We start from the raw sequence: 20,290 nt of genomic DNA, 5'->3' as shown, positions 1-20,290 counted from the left end.
ATTTAAGTGGACCCCGACTTAAACAAGTTGGAAAACTTATTCGGGTGTTACCATTTAGTGGTCAATTGTACGGAATATGTACTTCACTGTGCAATCTACTAATAAAAGTTTCAATCTATCAATCAAAACACACATACACCCAAACATCACCACATCCTAAAAGCACACACATATCACAGATATTACACTATTGTCTAGCTTTTATGACCTTTCTCGACCACCGTAGCTATCCTACCATTTTGTTTTGATGACGCCACAGATTGTAAAATAGACTTAACGTTTGACGTCCTTATTTTTAACTATGCTAAACTCCATATAAAGTCTGCCGTTCTTAAACCCACCGTTTTCCTTTTTCTTTTATTGTTTAAATCGATTGATTCCCTTTAAAAACGATCTTGAATCGATACTTATCTTTTGTAAGGCAAATTTGCCGAGCACAGATCGATATACTTGAAATTTAGGAACATAAATTGATCTATCGATAGATCAATCAATCGTTACAAGCCACGAAACCTGTACTAAAGCCAATTGTGTGTCCTCCACTTTTGAAATCCAAATTTCGTACCTGTTCAAGTCCGATCATGGTGTAATTTGATTTAAAGCTTACCTAAATCTTACCTGCTCTGCCGAAACACAATTTTATTTACCACTATTGTATAGAATCAATGTTGAGATTAGTTCTAACAAGCCTCTCTCTGTACCCTCCATCTTTAGAGCCCCTGCGGGTCACCTTGTCCCCCAAGAACCTCAAGACAGGGATCAGCAGCACGGTCATCCTGTCCTGTGCCGTCCAGGGTTCTCCCCACTATATTGTGTCTTGGTACCGTAACACAGAGCCCGTCCTGCCTGACCAACACTTCTCCATCCAGGGCGCTCACAACGAGACCTTGTTTATTTCTGCTGCCCAAAAAAGACACTCAGGAGCCTACCAGTGCTTTGCCACGCGTAAGGGTCAAACTGCCCAGGACTTCTCAATCATTCTGCTGGAAGGTGAGGCAGATTTGAGATTATTTTGTGCTTGCACTGTTTAATAACCTGACATATTTTTTATAATTTTACTTAGACGGCACACCACGTATTGTGGCTTCCTTCAGCGAGAAGGTGGTGGTTCCGGGCGAGCCCTTTTCCCTGATGTGTACCGCCAAAGGAGCCCCTCCCCCAACCATCACCTGGACCCTGGACGACGAGCCGGTGGCCCGCGACCTGTCCCGCGTGCGAGCCAGCCAGTACACGCACTCGGACGGCAGCACAGTGAGCTACGTCAACGTCAGCAACCCCCAGATTCGCGACGGAGGATTGTATCGGTGCGCCGCACGAAACTCGGCCGGTAGCGCCGAGTACCAAGCGCGCATAAACGTAAGAGGTGCCTGTCTACTTTTCAATATCAGTCATACTCGAGGCCTAACACAGCCTCATCCCTACCCGTTCCCCAACACCCCCCTTTACCTCTCTCTCTCTCTCTTGTGCTCTCTCATTCTGCAAACTGTACTTGCTTTCTCACTTTTATATCTCTTCTGTCAAGTGAGCTTTCTATCCAAAATGTAATTCAATGCAGTGGTCAGGCTCTGTTGCTATTTTTGCATTTTTATTTATAGCATCTGTTGCGCGTGACCAGTCTTCCTCTCAACGACTAAAACACACTGGTCAATCCCAAGTTCTTTTGGATGACATATATGTAGAGATTCATCACCAACTGCGCTCCCCTTACTCACCATTGTGTGTTATACTCAATGGTTAACTGGACATCTTTATGTGCTCGACGCCTCAATCATTGGTATGTTTTCATCTACAAAACCATTCTGGGTATCACTCCATCTTATCTGTCTTGTCTTTTAACAAAGAAACCAGGAAGTCACAATCTTCATTCAATGAATGTTCTGCAATTTGTCGTCCCCAAAGTAAGAACTGAACTGGGCAAGAAAGCATTTAGGTTTTCAGCACCGAAGTAAGAAGGACCACCGAGACAGAATAGTACTTGGCCAAGTTTTACTAAAGCTTTAGAAGACCAGCCCTTACAATGCGACAATAGCATCAGCAAGAAGAGGTCTAAATCCAAACAAAAAGAGTCAGCTTATGTAGCGCAAAAACAGCCCCTCTCGTCCAGAAAGGAGCACAGCTGCATCTTCAGAACAGATAAGAACTTGCCTGTGAGCCGACCAACAGGAGCCCTTAAGACAAAACAAAGAGTTTACTAGCGGACATAAGATAAATGCAAGGAGATCACGAGAAGACGCACTACATGAATAAATAAATACTAGCTGCTTTAGAATAGAATAGAATAGAATAGAATAGAATACATCCTTATTGTCATTGTACATTGTACAACGAAATTGCAAGCAAAACTAATTTAGTGCAAATTCATAACACATAAAAACATATGAACATAGATAAATAGATACAAATACATAAAATACATAAAAATACCAAGCACACAGCTCACATGCACAGTCATTATTGTTGTCTTGTGTTCAGCGACACTATTGCTCTCGGGTAAAAAGTGTTCTTAAAGGCCTACTGAAACCCACTACTACTGACCACGCAGTCTGATAGTTTATATATCAATGATGAAATCTTAACATTGCAACACATGCCAATACGGCCGGGTTAACTTATAAAGTGCAATTTTAAATTTCCTGCGAAACTTCCGGTTAAAAAATGTCTAGGTATGATGACGTATGCGCGTGACGTCGATGGTTGAAACGGAAGTATTGGGACGCCATTGTATCCAATACAAACAGCTCAGTTTTCATCGCAAAATTCCACAGTATTCTGGACATCTGTGTTGGTGAATCTTTTGCAATTTGTTTAATGAACAATGGAGACTACAAAGAAGTAAGCTGTAGATGCTATCGGTGTATTAGCGTCAGGCTACAGCAACACAACCAGGAGGACTTTGACTTGGATAGCAGACGCGCTATCCGACGCTAGCCGCCGACCGCATCGATGATCGGGTGAAGTCCTTCGTCGCTCCGTCGATCGCTGGAACGCAGGTGAGCTTCGGTGTTGATGAGCAGATGAGGGTTGGCGTCGGTGGAGAGCTAATGTTTTTATCATAGCTCTGTCGAGGTCCGTAGCTAAGTTAGATTCAATGGCGTCGTTAGCAACAGCATTGTTAAGCTTCGCCAGGCTGGAAAGCATTAACCGTGTAGTTACAGGTCCATGGTTTAATAGTAGTGTTGATTTTCTGTCTATCCTTCCAGTCAGGGGTTTATTTATTTTGTTTCTATCTGCAGTTAAGCACGATGCTATCACGTTAGCTCCGTAGCTAAAGTGCTTCACCGATGTATTGTCGTGGAGATAAAAGTCACTGTGAATGTCCATTTCGCGTTCTCGACTCTCATTTTCAAGAGAATTTAGTATCCGAGGTGGTTTAAAATACAAATCCGTGATCCACAATAGAAAAAGGAGAGAGTGTAGAATCCATTGAGCCCTTGTACCTAAGTTACGGTCAGAGCGAAAAAAGATGCGTCCTGCACTGCACTCTAGTCCTTCACTCTCACGTTCCTCATCCACGAATCTTTCATCCTGGCTCAAATTAATGGGGTAATCGTCGCTTTCTCGGTCCCAATCCCTCTCGCTGCTGGTGTAAACAATGGGGAAATGTGAGGAGACTTTCAACTTGTGACGTCACGCTACTTCCGGTACATGCAAGGCTTTTTTTTATCAGCGACCAAAAGTTGCGAACTTTATCGTCGTTGTTCTATACTAAATCCTTTCAGCAAAAATATGGCAATATCGCGAAATGATCAAGTATGACACATAGAATGGATCTGCTATCCCCGTTTAAATAAAAAAAAATTCATTTCAGTAGGCCTTTAAGTCTGTTTGTCCGGCATTTTATTGTCCTGTATCTCCTGCCCGAGGGCAGCAGTTCAAAAAGTTTATGTCCGGGGTGAGATGGGTCCCTTATGATGTTTTGGGCCTTACTGAGGCACCTGGCACTGTACAGTTCATCTAGGGAGGGGAGAGAGCAGCCAGTGGTCTTCATGGCAGTTTTTATGACCCTCTGAAGTGCGTTTCTCTCTGCCGCCGTGCAGCTGGCATACCATACACACATGCAGTATGTCAGCACACTCTCTATTGAGCAGTGATAGAGGGACTCAAGCAGTTTTTGTGACAGGTTGTTCTTTTTGAGGAGTCTCAGAAAGTAAAGTCTCTGCTGTGCCTTTTTGATGGTCCCTGAGGTGTTCATACTCCACGACAGGTCTTCCTCAATCTGGATCCCCAATAACCTGAAGTTAGAAGTTAAACATGACTATGGATTAATAAAGAACACTTAAGAATATCGCATTCTCACAATCCCCCCTTCAGATCTTCCCCAGAAGATCTCTCCTAAAAGAGCAACACTTCTAAGGCACACCTTACATTAAACCATAGTTCATGTAAGGGGCAGAGGGAAGAATAGAGTCAATGTCGTCATTTTCAGGAAAGGAAACTAACAGTCCTCGAATGTCACGATTGTGCTTGAGCCCCTTCAGTGACATAGTGAGCCCAGTAGATGGATGGGGTTGGCCTTCAGTTGCTCTCACAATGATGCGGGTGCAAAGATATTAAGCACAAGGGGCAACAAAACATACACAGGAGGCCATAATAGCAAGGAATACTCCAATTGAAATCAGGGCGGATTTGATCAAGTCGGACCATTTACAACATAGGTGTCAAACTCTGGCCCGCGGGCCAAATTTGGCCCGCCGTGGAATTTCACTTGGCCCTTGAGGCGATATCAAATTAACACTAGAGCTGGCCCGCCGATTATATTCAGCGGCGGTGCCGCGGTAACAACGCATTCACCGCTAATTCTCATACTTGCCAACCCTCCCGGGAGAGTCCCAGATTTCAGTGCCCCTCCCGAAAATCGTCACGTCCGCTTTTCATCCAGTCCAACGTGTGCTGGTTCAGTCACATATGTGCGGCTTCTGCACGCACACACAAGTGAATGCAAGGCATACTTGATCAACAGCGATACAAGTTACACTGAGAGTGGCCGTATAAACAACTTTAAGTTTTGTTAGAAATATACGCCACACTGTGAACCCACACCAAACAAGAATGACAAACACATTTTGGGAGAACATCCGCACCGTGACACAACATAAACACAACAGAACAAATACCCAGAACCCTTTGCAGCACTAGCTCTTCCAGGACGCTACAAGGTGGGGCGGGAGGTTGGTGGTAGCAGGGGTGTATATTGTAGCGTCCCGGAAGAGTTAGTGCTGCGAAGGGTTCAGGGTATTTGTTCTGTTGTGTTTATGTTGTGCTACGGTGCGGATGTTCTCCTGAAATGTGTTTGTCATTCTTGTTTGGTGTGGGTTCACAGTGTGGCGCATATTTCTAACAGTGTTAAAGTTGTTTATACGGCCACCCTCAGTATAACCTGTATCGTTGTTGATCAAGTATGCGTTGCATTCACGTGTGTGTGCGTACAGAAGCCGCACATATCTTGTGACTGGGCCGGCACGTTGTTAGAATGGATGAAAAGCGGACGTGACGACAGCTCATAGAGGACGTTAAAGGCAGTGCCTCTAAGGCACGGCCCAAGACTGTGGTCCGGGTGGACTACGAGATATAATGACTGATGAACACCTTGGTTGGATAATGAAGGTTGCCTCAGCTCAAAGCCTGAGCCCCGACATTAATGAACTAGAATCCAAGAAAAGATGGCAGGTATCTGGCTTGGGCACATCAGATTAGATCAGTGTGTTGCAAACTGAACAGTTAAAAGTCCTGAATGGTTGGTTTATTCATTGTTATTTTATTTTCAAATTTATTAGCCTGTGGAAAAAGTTAATGTTGATATTTACCTCAGAAGGCTGCAAAAAAGAAAAGAGGCATTCAATTTTTATTTAAATTGTATTTGATATGCCATTGATATTTTTTTAATGATTATTATTATTATTTGAAACTGGATTTTGCATGTCACTATAAAGTTATATAAGCCTTGCTTGTTCAATATTCAATGCAAAACTTGTTTGGGTCCCTATTAAAAGGTTAATTTGTTCAACCTTGGCCCGTGGCTTTGTTCAGTTTTCAATTTTGGCCCACTCTGTATTTGAGTTTGACACCCCTGATTTACAAACATGAGTACACCCCTCAGGATTTAACAACTAGGAGTGTCCTGATACAACATTTTCACTTCCGATACAATACCGATATTGGAGCCTTGAGATGCGATATCAGCAGGAATCATACATAGTTATATTATTTTGTAGTGTAAAATGCTAGAAAAGTCTTAAATAAAATTACTCAAACACAAAACAATATTAGGTACAAAAAACTAACCTATTTATTATTAACAGTTGTTTAGTTGAAGTAACGACATGTAGCACCCAGAATAATTCATTTGGTTAAGCTCACATGATGCAGACACATTTGTTACTGGATACTTTTTATTACGCTTCTGCTTTGCAGACCTTTGATCTGTTAGTAATTTGCAAAAACAATTATTTTATACTTTTTATTACGCTTCTGCTTTGGAGACTTTGTATCTGTTAGAATATGCAAAAACAATTGTTTTATACTTGCTTATTTTGGCTAATTGTGTGGTTTAGACTGCAATATTGTTTAATTAAGGACACTGCAAGAGAAGCTCAGCTTCCTCTAAAATGTGCAAAAAGATTAGTGGGCAAATATGTACTGTCAATCATTAAATATGTCTTAGAATGTGTTCAACTTTTGTTCAGAAATCGCAACCTTTGCGACAGCTAACGCAACTTTTTTTTCAGTTATTGTGGTAGCGTCACAGTGCATTAAAGTGTTGTATCTGATCATTCATTGACTTCAATGAGGGAGCAATTGGAATAATGCTCGATTTTGTCCCGCCCATCGGACGCTGAGCGTCTTGGAAAGTGTATAGATATATAATGAGTGGGCTTGGCCTCGGCTGGCCTGGATGCTGCGCTTCAGCATGATGATTAAATGATCTGTCTGAGGTTGAATCCCTTTTTGATTGACAGCAAAATCAGCAATCTTGAAAAATTAACCACTGCCAGAGCCTTTTTCAAGTTTCATTCCATTGTTCTGAGTTGATGTGGAGAATTTTTAGCTAAAAATTAGCTTCCCCTACTTTAAAGACCAGCAGCCGCAGATGGTTCAGCTTGTGTTCTGTTGTGTGCTCACCTGTTACATGGCTGTTAGCTCCTAGTAGCCTATTACTATGCTTACCTTTTGTTGATGACTTCACTAAAATACAGGAAAAGACCAACCTTGTGCGCTTATTGGAGGAGATTTAAATGTTAACTGGCTGTCGAGCTTTGTAAAAGTAAACCTGCTGCAAGACTGCTTGTATCAGAGTTCTTATGTAGGACATTTTGGATGCAAGACAATACAATCTGAAACTGAGGAATATCGGATTGGTATCAATATTGGATCAGGACACTCCTGTTAACAACCACTTTCAGATTTCTTTCGAGGGACAATACCACAGAAATAAAACTTAGATATACTTTAGAGTAGTCAGTGTACATGTTGCAAAGCAGTATCGATTTACTATCCACTAAAAAACGATTCCAAAACAGCCAATATCATTGCACAAGTGAGTACATATATAGTAGTGTCAAGCACGGTGGTGGTAATGTCAGGATCTGGGGCTGCATGACTGCTACCAGCATTGGTAAGAGGCGGTTCATTAAGGGAGTCCATGAATTCCAACATCCATCCATCCATCTTCTTCCGCTTATCCGAGGTCGGGTCGCGGGGGCAGCAGCCTAAGCGGGGAAGCCCAGACTTCCCTCTCCCCAGCCACTTCATCCAGCTCTTCCAGGAGGATCCCGAGGCGTTCCCAGGCCAGCCGGGAGACATAGTCTTCCCAACGTGTCCTGGGTCTTCCCCGTGGCCTCCTACCTGTCGGACGTGCCCTAAACACCTCCCTAGGGAGGCGTTCGGGTGGCATCCTGACCAGATGCCCGAACCACCTCATCTGGCTCCTCTCGATGTGGAGGAGCAGCGGCTTTACTTTGAGCTCCCCCCGGCTGGCAGAGCTTCTCACCCTATCTCTAAGGGAGAGCCCCGCCACCCGGCGGAGGAAACTCATTTTGGCCGCTTGTACCCGTGATCTTGTCCTTTCGGTCATAACCCAAAGCTCATGACCATAGGTGAGGATGGGAACGTAGATCGACCGGTAAATTGAGAGCTTTGCCTTCCGGCTCAGCTCCTTCTTCACCACAACGGATCGATACAGCGTCCGCATTACTGAAGACGCCACACCGATCCGACTGTCAATCTCACGATCCACTCTTCCCTCACTCGTGAACAAGACTCCGAGGTACTTGAACTCCTCCACTTGGGGCAGGGTCTCCTCCGCAACGTGGAGATGGCACTCCACCCTTTTCCGGGCAAGAATCATGGACTCGGACTTGGAGGTGCTGATTCTCATCCCAGTCGCTTCACACTCAGCGGCAAACCGATCTAGTGAGAGCTGAAGATCCTGGCCAGATGAAGCCATCAGGAGCACATCATCTGCAAAAAGCAGAGACCTACCGTATTTTTCGGAGTATAAGTTGCTCCGGAGTATAAGTCGCACCGGCTGAAAATGCATAATAAAGAAGGAAAAAACATATATAAGTCGCACTGCAGTATAAGTCGCATTTTTTGGGGAAATTTATTTGATAAAACCCAACACCAAGAATAGACATTTGAAAGGCAATTTAAAATAAATAAAGAATAGTGAACAACAGGCTGAATAAGTGTACGTTATATGACGCATAAATAACCAACTGAGAACGTGCCTGGTATGTTAACGTAACATATTATGGTAAGAGTCATTCAAATAACTAGAACAAATAGAACATGCTATACGTTTACCAAACAATCTGTCACTCCTAATCGCTAAATCCCATGAAATCTTATACGTCTAGTCTCTTACGTGAATGAGCTAAATAATATTATTTGATATTTTACGGTAATGTGTAAATAATTTCACACATAAGTCGCTCCTGAGTATAAGTCGCACCCCTGGCCAAACTATGAAAAAAACTGTGACTTATAGTCCGAAAAATACGGTAATCCTGCAGACACCAAACCGGATCCCCTCAACGCCTTGACTGCGCCTAGAAATTCTGTCCATAAAAGTTATGAACAGAATCTGTGACAAGGGGCAGCCTTGGCGGAGTCCAACCCTCACTGGAAACGTGTCCGACTTCCTGCCGGCAATGTGGACCAAGCTCTGACACTGATCATACATTCCAACATGTACTGTAAAATTGCGAAGCGTCGCGTGGTCCCTTCAAAAGGAGGACTGAATAGCTTAGTCATTTTCCAACATGTTTAAGAGCCCAAACACTCCTCCAAGATGACAAATGCCTTGCTTTGGAAGTTGAAAGTGATGGAGTGACATGAACCTTAGAGATACCTGTACCCATTTTTTAAGTGTAAGAATGGTGTCTAATGCCCACCAGTGATGTCTTCATGGAAGAGCGGAAGAAGTTTCCAGGAACAACCTTTGCAGCTCGAGTGAATTCCATGCCCAAAAGGACGAAGGTAGTGCTGGATAACAATTGTGCTCACACTAAATATTCACATTTTTGACACAATTTGGATATTTTCACTGTGAGTTAGACTCACTATTGTTGCCAGCTATTTCTGTATACTGCTAACCAAGCTGCACGGTGACTACTCTAAAGTATTTTAATTTTTATAGTATTATCCGGGTAGGGACACACAATATACATTATATAAATTTAGACGACAATAAAATTTTCAATACTATCGTTGTATATCGTGATAATGAATGGTGATGACACATTCCAGCTGTGTCCCACAAATTTGACAGCGACAAAGCAAAGAGACACATCATCAATGCAATGTAAAATTCGGCTGATGTCCACAGTGCAAAGTCACTTCTATGTCACCAATCCCTGCCTCTACGGCGAACATATCTCACCAGCATCATCATATTACTGGAGGACGATGAATAGCTAAACATGCTACACCACACACTGTAGAAGCATATGGTACAAAGGTTTAACGAACACGTGTACAAGGATATTTTACATGTCTTTACTGTGTATATAATTGAACAGTGTTTATGTTGTGTACAATAATAATAATAATAATAATAGATTTTATTTGTAAAAAAAGCACTTTATATTGAGTAAACAATCTCAAAGTGCTACAGTGTATTAAAAAAAATAAAAAAAATAAAAAAGATAAAGAAATAAATAAAAATAAAAACTAGAACAGCCAAATAGCTACAGCTAGTATACACATCTAAAAAAAGGCTTTTTTTTTAAAAAGAAGGGCTTTTAAGCCTTTTTTAAAAGCATCCACAGTCTGTGGTGCCCTCAGGTGGTCAGGGAGAGCGTTCCACAGACTGGGAGCGGCAGAGCAGAAAGCCCGGTCCCCCATTGTTCGTAGCTTTGTCCTCGGAGGTTGGAGGAGGTTACTGTCCGGAGCGGAGGTGTCGTGTGGAGGATTTGGGGGTGAGTAGTTCTTTGAGGTAGAGGGGGGCATTTCCATGGAGGCACTGGCGGGTTAGCAGGGAGACCTTGAATTCAATCCTGAGTGGAACAGCAAGCCAGTGAAGGGGTTTGAGAATAGGGGTGATGTGGTCATATTTCCGCACTCTCATCAAATACAAGGTGTATTTATAATATGCTGTGGAAAGGAAATTTCATAATTTTTGGAAGCTCATCTTGTATTTGACATTGTTTATAGGGTTAGGCGCAATAAGTGTTCAACTTCAGCCTAAACCCTTTCGGTCTGCAACATTTTCAATTTATGAATGTACAACGGTTTGTTTATTTTGTTGACCACTGACCGAAGAAATAATAAACTAAGTTACTAATAAAGTAAGTTACTAATATGCCAATGGTTAATCGCAAGCTAGAGCTCTTGAATGTCAGCAAATATATAAATATTGAGAGTAACGATACCAAAAATAGTATCAGTACTGTATATGGTTGCAGTGGCGGTCGTACTTAGTTCGACTTCCCCTCTCAAAATACCGTAATTTATGTCACCACATGGACACGGCTGGAGATACTACAAACCCCGTTTCCATATGAGTTGGGAAATTGTGTTAGATGTAAATATAAACGGAATACAATGATTTGCAAATCATTTTCAACCCAAATTCAGTTGAATATGCTACAAAGACAACATATTTGATGTTCAAACTGATAAACATTTTTTTTTTTGCAAATAATCATTAAATTTAGAATTTGATGCCAGCAACATGTGACAAAGAAGTTGGGAAAGGTGGCAATAAATACTGATAAAGTTGAGGAATGCTCATCAAACACTTATTTGGAACACCCCACAGGTGAACAAGCAAATTGGGAACAGGTGGGTGCCATGATTGGGTATAAAAGTAGATTCCATGAAATGCTCAGTCATTCACAAACAAGGATGGGGCGAGGGTCACCACTTTGTCAACAAATGCGTGAGCAAATTGTTGAACAGTTTAAGAAAAAACTTTCAATTTTTATTGCAAGGAATTTAGGGATTTCACCATCTACGGTCAGTAATATCATCAAAGGGTTCAGAGAATCTGGAGAAATCACTGCACGTAAGCCGCTAAGCCCGTGACTTTCAATCTCTTAGGCTGTACTGCATCAACAAGCGACATCAGTGTGTAAAGGATATCACCACATGGGCTCAGGAACACTTCAGAAACCCACTGTCAGTAACTACAGTTGGTCACTACATCTGTAAGTGCAAGTTAAAACTCTCCTATGCAAGGCGAAAACCGTTTATCAACAACACCCAGAAACGCCATCGGCTTCGCTGGGCCTGACCTCAACTAAGATGGACTGATACAAAGTGGAAAAGTGTTCTGTGGTTTGACGACTCCACATTTCAAATTGTTTTTGGAAACTGTGGACGTTGTGTCCTCCGGACCAAAGAGGAAAAGAACCATCCGGATTGTTCTAGGCGCAAAGTTGAAAAGCCAGCATCTGTGATGGTATGGGGGTGTATTAGTGCCCAAGACATGGGTAACTTACACGTCTGTGAAGGCGCCATTAATGCTGAAAGGTACATACAGGTTTTGGAGCAACATATGTTGCCATCCAAGCAATGTTACCATGGACGCCCCTGCTTATTTCAGCAAGACAATGCCAAGCCACGTGTTACACCAATGTGGCTTCATAGTAAAAGACTGCGGGTACTAGACTGGCCTGCCTATAGTCCAGACCTGTCTCCCATTGAAAATGTGTGGCGCATTATGAAGCCTAAAATACCACAACGGAGACCCCGGACTGTTGAACAACTTAAGCTGTACATCAAGCAAGAATGGGAAAGAATTCCACCTGAAAAGTTACAAAAATTGGTCTCCTTCGTTCCCAAACATTGTTAAAGTGTTGTTAAAAGGAAAGGCCATGTAACACAGTGGTAAAAATGCCCCTGTGTCAACTTTTTTGCAATGTGTTGCTGCCATTAAATTCTAATTTAACGATTATTTGCCAAAAAAAATTATGTTTCTCAGTTCGAACATTAAATATCTTGTCTTTGCAGTCTATTCTATTGTATATAAGTTGAAAAGGATTTGCAAATCATTTTATTCTGTTTTTATTTACGAATTACACAACATGCCAACTTCACTGGTTTTGGGTTTTGTACATCACCATTTAGATATTAAGGCCAAATCGCCTATCCATGGTAATATCCCTTAAGTAAATAAAGGGGCTGCTAAAAATCTGAGGGGTGTGTTTTTTTTTGTAGTTTGTAGGGGATGATGAGGGAAAGGAGCAATACACAGATGGTTATACAGTGGGTGGATGTCATGAGGGGGAAAAAAGTGACGGTAAATTCTGGTGACAGAACCAGCCCTGTAAGGATGATGATTGACCCTGATGGACACCGTGTCCTGTTCTCTCCATCTCTCTCTCTCGTGCTGTCCTCCATCCTTTGGTGAAATGTGCTGTGACACACAAGTCCGCTCTTGCGAGACGCTGCAGTGACAATGAGCAGCATTGCCAGAGAGCTTCAGCCCTCTAGACAACACAAATTGACACAGACGCATGGACCTGGAGTATAGCCGTGTTTTACCCACTTACAGAAACGGGATACACTCAACTTATCCCTCTCAGCTTGTGGACCAACAGCCATTGTTGGAGAAATGCACGTGCACACACTGTGTCTGTCTGTGTGTTTTTCTGTGTGTGTGTGAGACTGGTGCTGCTGAATAATACATCTTTGGCTCGTCAAAGCTGTGACTTCAAAGCGCGGCACACGCTGAGCAATGGGAAGAGAGGCAGCGAGTGGGGGAGTGTGTGTGTGTGTGTGTGTGTGTGTGTGTGTGTGTGTGTGTGTGTGTGTGTGTGTGTGTGTGTGTGTGTGTGTGTGTGTGTGTGTGGAAAGGAGAGACAAAAACAGAGATGGGTATAAGATGAACGGGAAGGAGGTCAGACAAGAGGTGAAGGATGATAGCTGCTTGTGTCCTCGAATAACGCAAAACACATTTTGTCTCCATCAAATTGTCCGCATGCATGAGCCGGTCTGAGATTATGGCTTTATAGGAAACTGCTGACATTTTTGTACAACTACAATATTAGATTACGGACACAATATGATGCTGTCCAATACATGACTAGACAGACTGATGCGTGATGTGACTTACACGTGGTGAAGTTGTTGTTTTTACCTTGTAACTGTAGTACATGCAAGAAGTATAGTGCCATTAAAGGGAAACTGCACTTTTTTTTTTCGACCTTTGGCTTTCAATTACAATCCTTATGTAAGACAAGAACACGAGTTTTTCTTTTTTTCTTTTTTTTTTGCATGTTAAGTAGTAAATAAATGCGATCAAAAGTTGGCTCTACTCAGCGCTTAAAAAAATACATTCAAAAAACCTCCATCAAGGTTTTATATACACGTTGTAAGTATATATGTTATGTAGTACGGGGGCACGTTCATAATATACAAAACCCAAAACCAGTGAAGTTGGCACGTTGTGTAATTGGTAAATAAAAACAGAATACAATGATTTGCAAATCCTTTTCAACTTATATTCAATAGAATAGACTGCAAAGACAAGATATTTAATGTTCCAACTGAGAAACTTAATTTGTTTTTGCAAATAATCATTAACTTAGAATTTAATGGTAGCAACACATGGCAAAAAAGTTGTCACAGGGGCATTTTCACCACTGTGTTACATGGCCTTTCCTTTTAACAACACTCAGTAAACGTTTGGGAACTGAGGAGACCGATTTTTGAAGCTTTTCAGGTGGAATTCTTTCCCATTCTTGCTTGACGTACAGCTTAAATTGTTCAACAGTCCGGGGGTCTCCGTTGTGGTATTTTAGGCTTCATAATGCGCCACACATTTTCAATGGGAGACAGGTCTGGACTACAGGCAGGCCAGTCTAGTACCCGCACTCTTTAACTATGAAGCCACGCTGTTGTAACACGTGCAGAATGTGGCTTGGCATTGTCTTGCTGAAATAAGCAGGAGCGTCCATGATAATGTTGCTTGGATGGCAACATATGTTGCTCCAAAGCCTGTATGTACCTTTCAGCATTAATGGTGCCTTCACAGATGTGTAAGTTACCCATGCCTTGGGCACTAATACACCCCCATACCATCACAGATGCTGGCTTTTGAACTTTGCGCCTATAACAAATTCAGATAGTTCTTTTCCTCTTTGTTCCGGAGGACAGGACGTCCACAGTTTCCAAAAACAATTTGAAATGTGGACTCGTCAGACCACAGAACACTTTTCCACTTTGTATCAGTCCATCTTAGATGAGCTCGGGCCCAGCGAAGCCGGCGGCGTTTCTGGGTGTTGTTGATAAATCGCTTTCGCTTTGCATATGAGAGTATTAACTTGCACTTACAGCGACAAACTGTAGTTACTGACAGTGGTTTTCGGAAGTGTTCCTGAGCCCATGTGGTGATATCCTTTACACACAGATGTCGGTTTTTGATGCAGTACCGCCTGAGGGATCGAAAGTCACGGGCATTCAATGTTACGTGCAGTGATTTCTCCAGATATTGTCTGAATCTTTTGATGATATTACGGACCGTAGATGGTGAAATCCCTAAATTCCTTGCAATAGCTGGTTGAGAAATGTTGTTCTCACTGTTCAACAATTTGCTCACGCATTTGCTCACAAAGTGGTGACCCTCACCCCATCCTTGTTTGTGAATGACTGAGCATTTCATGGAAGATGCTTTTATATCCAATCATGGCACCCACCTGTTCCCAATTAGCCTGTTCACCTGTGGGATGTTCCAAATAAGTGTTTGATGAGTATTCTTCAACTTTTCAGTCTTTTTTTCCTACTTGTGCTAGCTTTTTTTAAACATGTTGCAGGCATCAAATTCCAAATGAGCTAATATTTGCAAAAAATAACATTTTCCAGTTTGAATGTTAAGTATCTTGTCTTTGCAGTTCATTCAATTGAATATACGTTGAAAAGGATTTCCAAATCATTGTATTCTGTTTTTATTTACAATTTACACAACGTGCCAACTTCACCGGTTTTGGGGTTTGTAATATTTACATATTTTGCATTTTTTAGGCATACAACGGCGCATTCATTTTACAAATGTATCACGATGTTCGCTTTTTCCTTCGACAACATCACTGATTATTACTCACTGAAGACTACATGAGAGCCAACAAACATAATAAAACATTACTTACTGTACAATGTCTGCTGTCACTGGGATGCCAACTGATGGGATGTTGATATATTCCCATTTAGATTAAATATGTGTCTTTTTGTGTCTTTCTCGCCATTTCCGGGTCTAAGGTAGATGTCACAGTTGACCAACTTGTCGAATTATGTTCATTCTTCTACTATCAAGGCATTATATACAACCTAAAGTAAACGTTCACTAACTCCAAGGCAAGAAAACATCTCACCAGGGGCCTCATGTATAGAGAGTTGCGGGGCTTTCCTACTACAAAACCCAAAATCAGTGAAGTTGGCACGTTGTGTAAATCGTAAATAAAAACATAATACAATAAATTGCAAATCCTTTTCAACCTATATTCAATTGAATGCACTGCAAAGACAAGATACTTAACGTTCGAACTGGTAAACGTTGTTATTGTTTGCAAATATTAGCTCATTTGGAATTTGATGCCTGCAACATGTTTCAAAAAAGCTGGCACAAGTGGCAAAAAAGACTGAGAAAGTTGGGGAATGCTCATCAAACACTTAATTGGAACATCCCACAGGTGAACTGACTAATATGGAACAAGTGGGTGCCATGATTGGGTATAAAAGCAGCTTCTATGAAATGCTCAGTCATTCACAAACAAGGATGGGGCGAGGGTCACCACTTTGTCAACAAATGCATCAGCAAATTGTCGAACAGTTTAACAACAACATTTCTCGACGAGCTATTGCAAGGAATTTAGGGATTTCACCATCTACGGTCCGTAATATCATCAAAAGCTTCAGAGAATCTGGAGAAATCACTGCACGTATGCGGTACTGCATCAAAAACCGACAGAGAAAACAGCACACAGGCGAAAAAAGAAAATATTTGGTCGGGCATCAGAAACAAAGAAAGTCAAGAAGAAGATGGATGTACATGTCCGAAACAGACAAGCATTTGAAAAAATAATCGCTGCAACTATGGCATTTCCACGTCAACGTCATTTTTGATCCATACCAACTTTGCCGTGAAAAAGGGCGTACGGCAGGTTTTAGTGCATAAGCAAGATTTGTACATGATGCCCCAGATGATGATGTCAATATAGCAGCACAAGCTAAAAATAGTTTATCTGCCTTAGCGCTTATAATAACAATATCACTAATACTTGGTTAGTATTCAAGTGATGAAATCTAAATGGAGTGTTCTTGGCAGTTTTTGGATGGTTATATTGAGGGGCCTTATGGGCGTAATAGAGGATCTGCATTACCCCATTGTAAGCGGACTTTTATTTACGAGTTAGATTGCATTAAATAAAATACATCTGTCCTAATGCATCTCATAAGGATTGTGAGCGATGGGCAAATTTTGAAAAAAAGTGCAGTTCCCCTTAAATGAGTAATTTTTTGGGGAAAGCTTTCCCATAAACACTATGATCATCAAAGGTCCCCAAATTGTGAAAAATTTAATTTGTATTGATGCTTTTATAATAATAAAGTATTTATGATTCTGTGTCTCTACAGCAGGGTTCTCAAACCTGCGGTCCATTTGGAGCCTGCAGGCCCATATTTTGTGGCCCTCTACTTAACTTTATATTTTAGTGTGATTTTGCCCAAGCATCCAGGACAGCTAATTGTTAAATATACTATGACAATATTGAATTCTACTAGACAGAACACTAAATACAATTAAGATGTGAACACAAAAATGACAACACAAAGAGTAACTTCTTATAACCAGGCAGAAGTGTCTCTGACCATCTTCTGGGCCAATCTTACATTTATAATAACTTTGTCATGACTTGATCTTGGGTGTTTGCTTTTCCGGGATGCAACGGAAAGTTGGCTCGGGCGAGACGGGAATGAAGGTACATGATTTATTAATATATCAAAAAAAGTACAAACGAAAAGCGCGCACAGTGGCGGAGAATAAACTATGAAACCAAAAGACTATAGCAAAAAAGTACAAACGAAAAACACGCACAATGGCGGAGAACAAACTATGAAACCAAAAAGACTATAAACATGGAACAAAAACTTACTTGGCTTGGACAAAAATAGTTGCTTGAGGAATGGACATGGAAAGAATGGACAGAGCATAAATGTGGTGAGGTCGTCAGAAAGACAAACTGAAAAACACTGAACTTAAATACTACAGACATGATTAACGAAAACAGGTGCGTGACTCAAGACGTGAAACAGGTGCGTGACGTGACAGGTGAAAACTAATGGGTTGCTATGGTGACAATCAAGAGTGCACAATGAGTCCAAACGTGGAACAGGTGAAACTAATGGGGTAATCATGGAAACAAGACAAGGGAGTGAAAAGACAGAAACTAAAGAGTCCTATAACTAAACAAAACATGACTTAAAACAAAACATGATTACACAGACATGACAAACTTAAAGGGGCCTATTAGACAAAGCCAACTTTTCTTACCTGTTGGTGCCTGTTTTTGTGTATTTGAGATCTGCATCTTGAAAGTTTGAAATCAAACCCTATATTTAGAAAACAAGCTTGCCTTCCTCCAAATCAGCTGTTTGAAATTTGAGACTTGAGTGACATATTTTGCATGACAGGTAGATACATCAACAGCTATCTCCATATATGGTAGAGGTTTACCTTTGCACGAGTCCGCCAATTTTATTCAGTTGTAATTATTAAAGGTAATCTGCAATTCTGGGGGAATTTTGCCTATCGTTCACAATCATTTTGAAAGACATGACGACAGATGTATTTTTTAATGCATTGTAAATAGTAAACAAATGCAATCAAAAGTCCACTTACAACGGAGCCTATGGCAGCCACTCTATTCCGCCTATAAAGCCCTTAAAAAAACATCCAAACACCTCCATTGAGATTTAAAATTATATCTGTCAGTAGACTCAATAAGGAAGTGCTAAAAACTACTGATGGGGTGACGACGCAGTCGATGAAGGCTTGGCCAGAGGATTGCTTTGGCACATACACTATATTGCCAAAAGTATTTGGCCACCTGCCTTGACTCACATATGAACTTGAAGTGCCATCCCATTCCTAACCCATAGCGTTCAATATAATGTCGGTCCACCTTTTGCAGCTATTACAGCTTCAACTCTTCTGGGAAGGTTGTCCACAAGTTCTTCCAAAAGCGCATTGGTGAGGTCACACACTGATGTTGGTCGAGAAGGCCTGGCTCTCAGTCTCCGTTCTAATTCATTCCAAAGGTGTTCTATCGGGTTCAGGTCAGGACTCTGTGCAGGCCAGTCAGGTTCATCCATACCAGACTCTGTCATCCATGTATTTATTGACCTTGCTTTGTGCAGTGGTGCACAGTCATGTTGGAAGAGGAAGGGGCCCGCTCCAAACTGTTCCCACAAGGTTGGGAGCATGGAATTGTCCAAAATGTTTTGGTATCCTGGAGCATTCAAAGTTTATTTCACTGGAACTAAGGGGCTAAGCCCAGCTCCTGAAAAACAACCCAACACCATAAATCCTCCTCCAACAAATTTCACATTCGGCACAATGCAGTCCAAAATGTAGCGTTCTCCTGGCAACTTCCAAACCCAGACTCGTCCATCAGATTGCCAGATAGAAAAGCGTGATTCATCACTCCAAAGAAGGCGTCTCCACTGCTCTAGAGTCCAGTGGCGACATGCTTTACACCACTGCATCCAACGCTTTGCATTGTACTTGGTGATGTATGGCTTAGATGCAGCTGCTCGGTCATGGAAACCCACTCTCTGCGTACTGTACGTGGGCTAATTGGAAGGTCACATGAAGTTTGGAGCTCTGTAGCAACTGACTGTGCTGAAAGTCTTTGCACTATGCGCTTCAGCATCTGCTGACCTCTCTGTCAGTTTACGTGGCCTACCACTTCGTGGCTGAGTTGCTGTTGTTCCCAAACTCTTCCATTTTCTTATAATAAAGCCGACAGTTGACTTTGGAATATTTAGAGCTAGGAAATTTCACGACTGGATTTGTTGCACAGGTGGCATCCTATGACAGTTCCACGCTGGAAATCACTGAGCTCCTGAGAGCGGCCATTCATTAACAAATGTTTGTATAAACAGTCTCCATGCCTAAGTGCTTGATTTTATCCACCTGTGGCCGGGCCAAGTGATTAGGACACCTGATTCTGATCATTTGGACGGGTGGCCAAATACTTTTGGCAATACAGTGTAAATAAGACCGCCCACAAAACGTCGCATTCAGAAGAGACAGTCAGTAAGCGGCTTGAAGATGGTCTGTAAAACATAATCTGTACATTTTGACCAAAGAGCCACCATTACATGTTATGTAGCCCACAAGAATGTGTTTTAATTGTAGAAAAATAACATTAAGGCCTACCAAATATTGGGGTCACTATAGCTGCTGTTTGAAGTAGTCAATACATTTAGTCACATGAGTAAAACGTGTATCTGAAGTAAAACTTTGTGCATCACCCCAACTCTACCTGCAGCAGCCCTCAGTCAAATGGAGTTTGAGCCTGTTGAGAAGCACCAAATATTATCCAAGGTCGGGTCGTGGGGGCAGCAGCCTAAGCAGAGAAGCCCAGACTTCCCTCTCCCCAACCACTTTGTCCAGCTCCTCCCGGGACATAGTCTTCCCAACGTGTCCTGGGTTTTCCCCGTGGCCTCCTCCCTAGGGAGGCGTTCAGATGGCATCCTGACCAGATGCCCAAACTACCTCATCTGGCTTCTCTCGATGTGGAGGAGCAGCGGCTTTACTTTGAGTTCCTTCCCTATGATGACAGAGCTT

General features: G+C 41.9%; 1 protein-coding gene across 2 annotated transcripts in view; it reads left to right on the top strand.

Annotated features, from left to right (window-relative positions):
* dscaml1 (Down syndrome cell adhesion molecule like 1) overlaps positions 1–20,290 on the top strand; it is a 314,329-nt gene that overhangs the window by 189,810 nt on the left and 104,229 nt on the right. For both annotated transcript variants that reach the window (XM_072915009.1, XM_061972936.2), the window contains exons 6-7: positions 715–990; positions 1,064–1,363. In XM_072915009.1, coding sequence (XP_072771110.1) covers positions 715–990; positions 1,064–1,363 — 576 coding nt within the window. The remainder of the gene's footprint in view (positions 1–714; positions 991–1,063; positions 1,364–20,290) is intronic.

This window comes from Nerophis lumbriciformis, linkage group LG17, assembly GCF_033978685.3.
Source record: "Nerophis lumbriciformis linkage group LG17, RoL_Nlum_v2.1, whole genome shotgun sequence".
In the NCBI taxonomy this organism is placed as follows: Eukaryota; Metazoa; Chordata; class Actinopteri; order Syngnathiformes; family Syngnathidae; genus Nerophis; species Nerophis lumbriciformis.
This window is presented reverse-complemented; position numbering and strand designations above follow the sequence as displayed.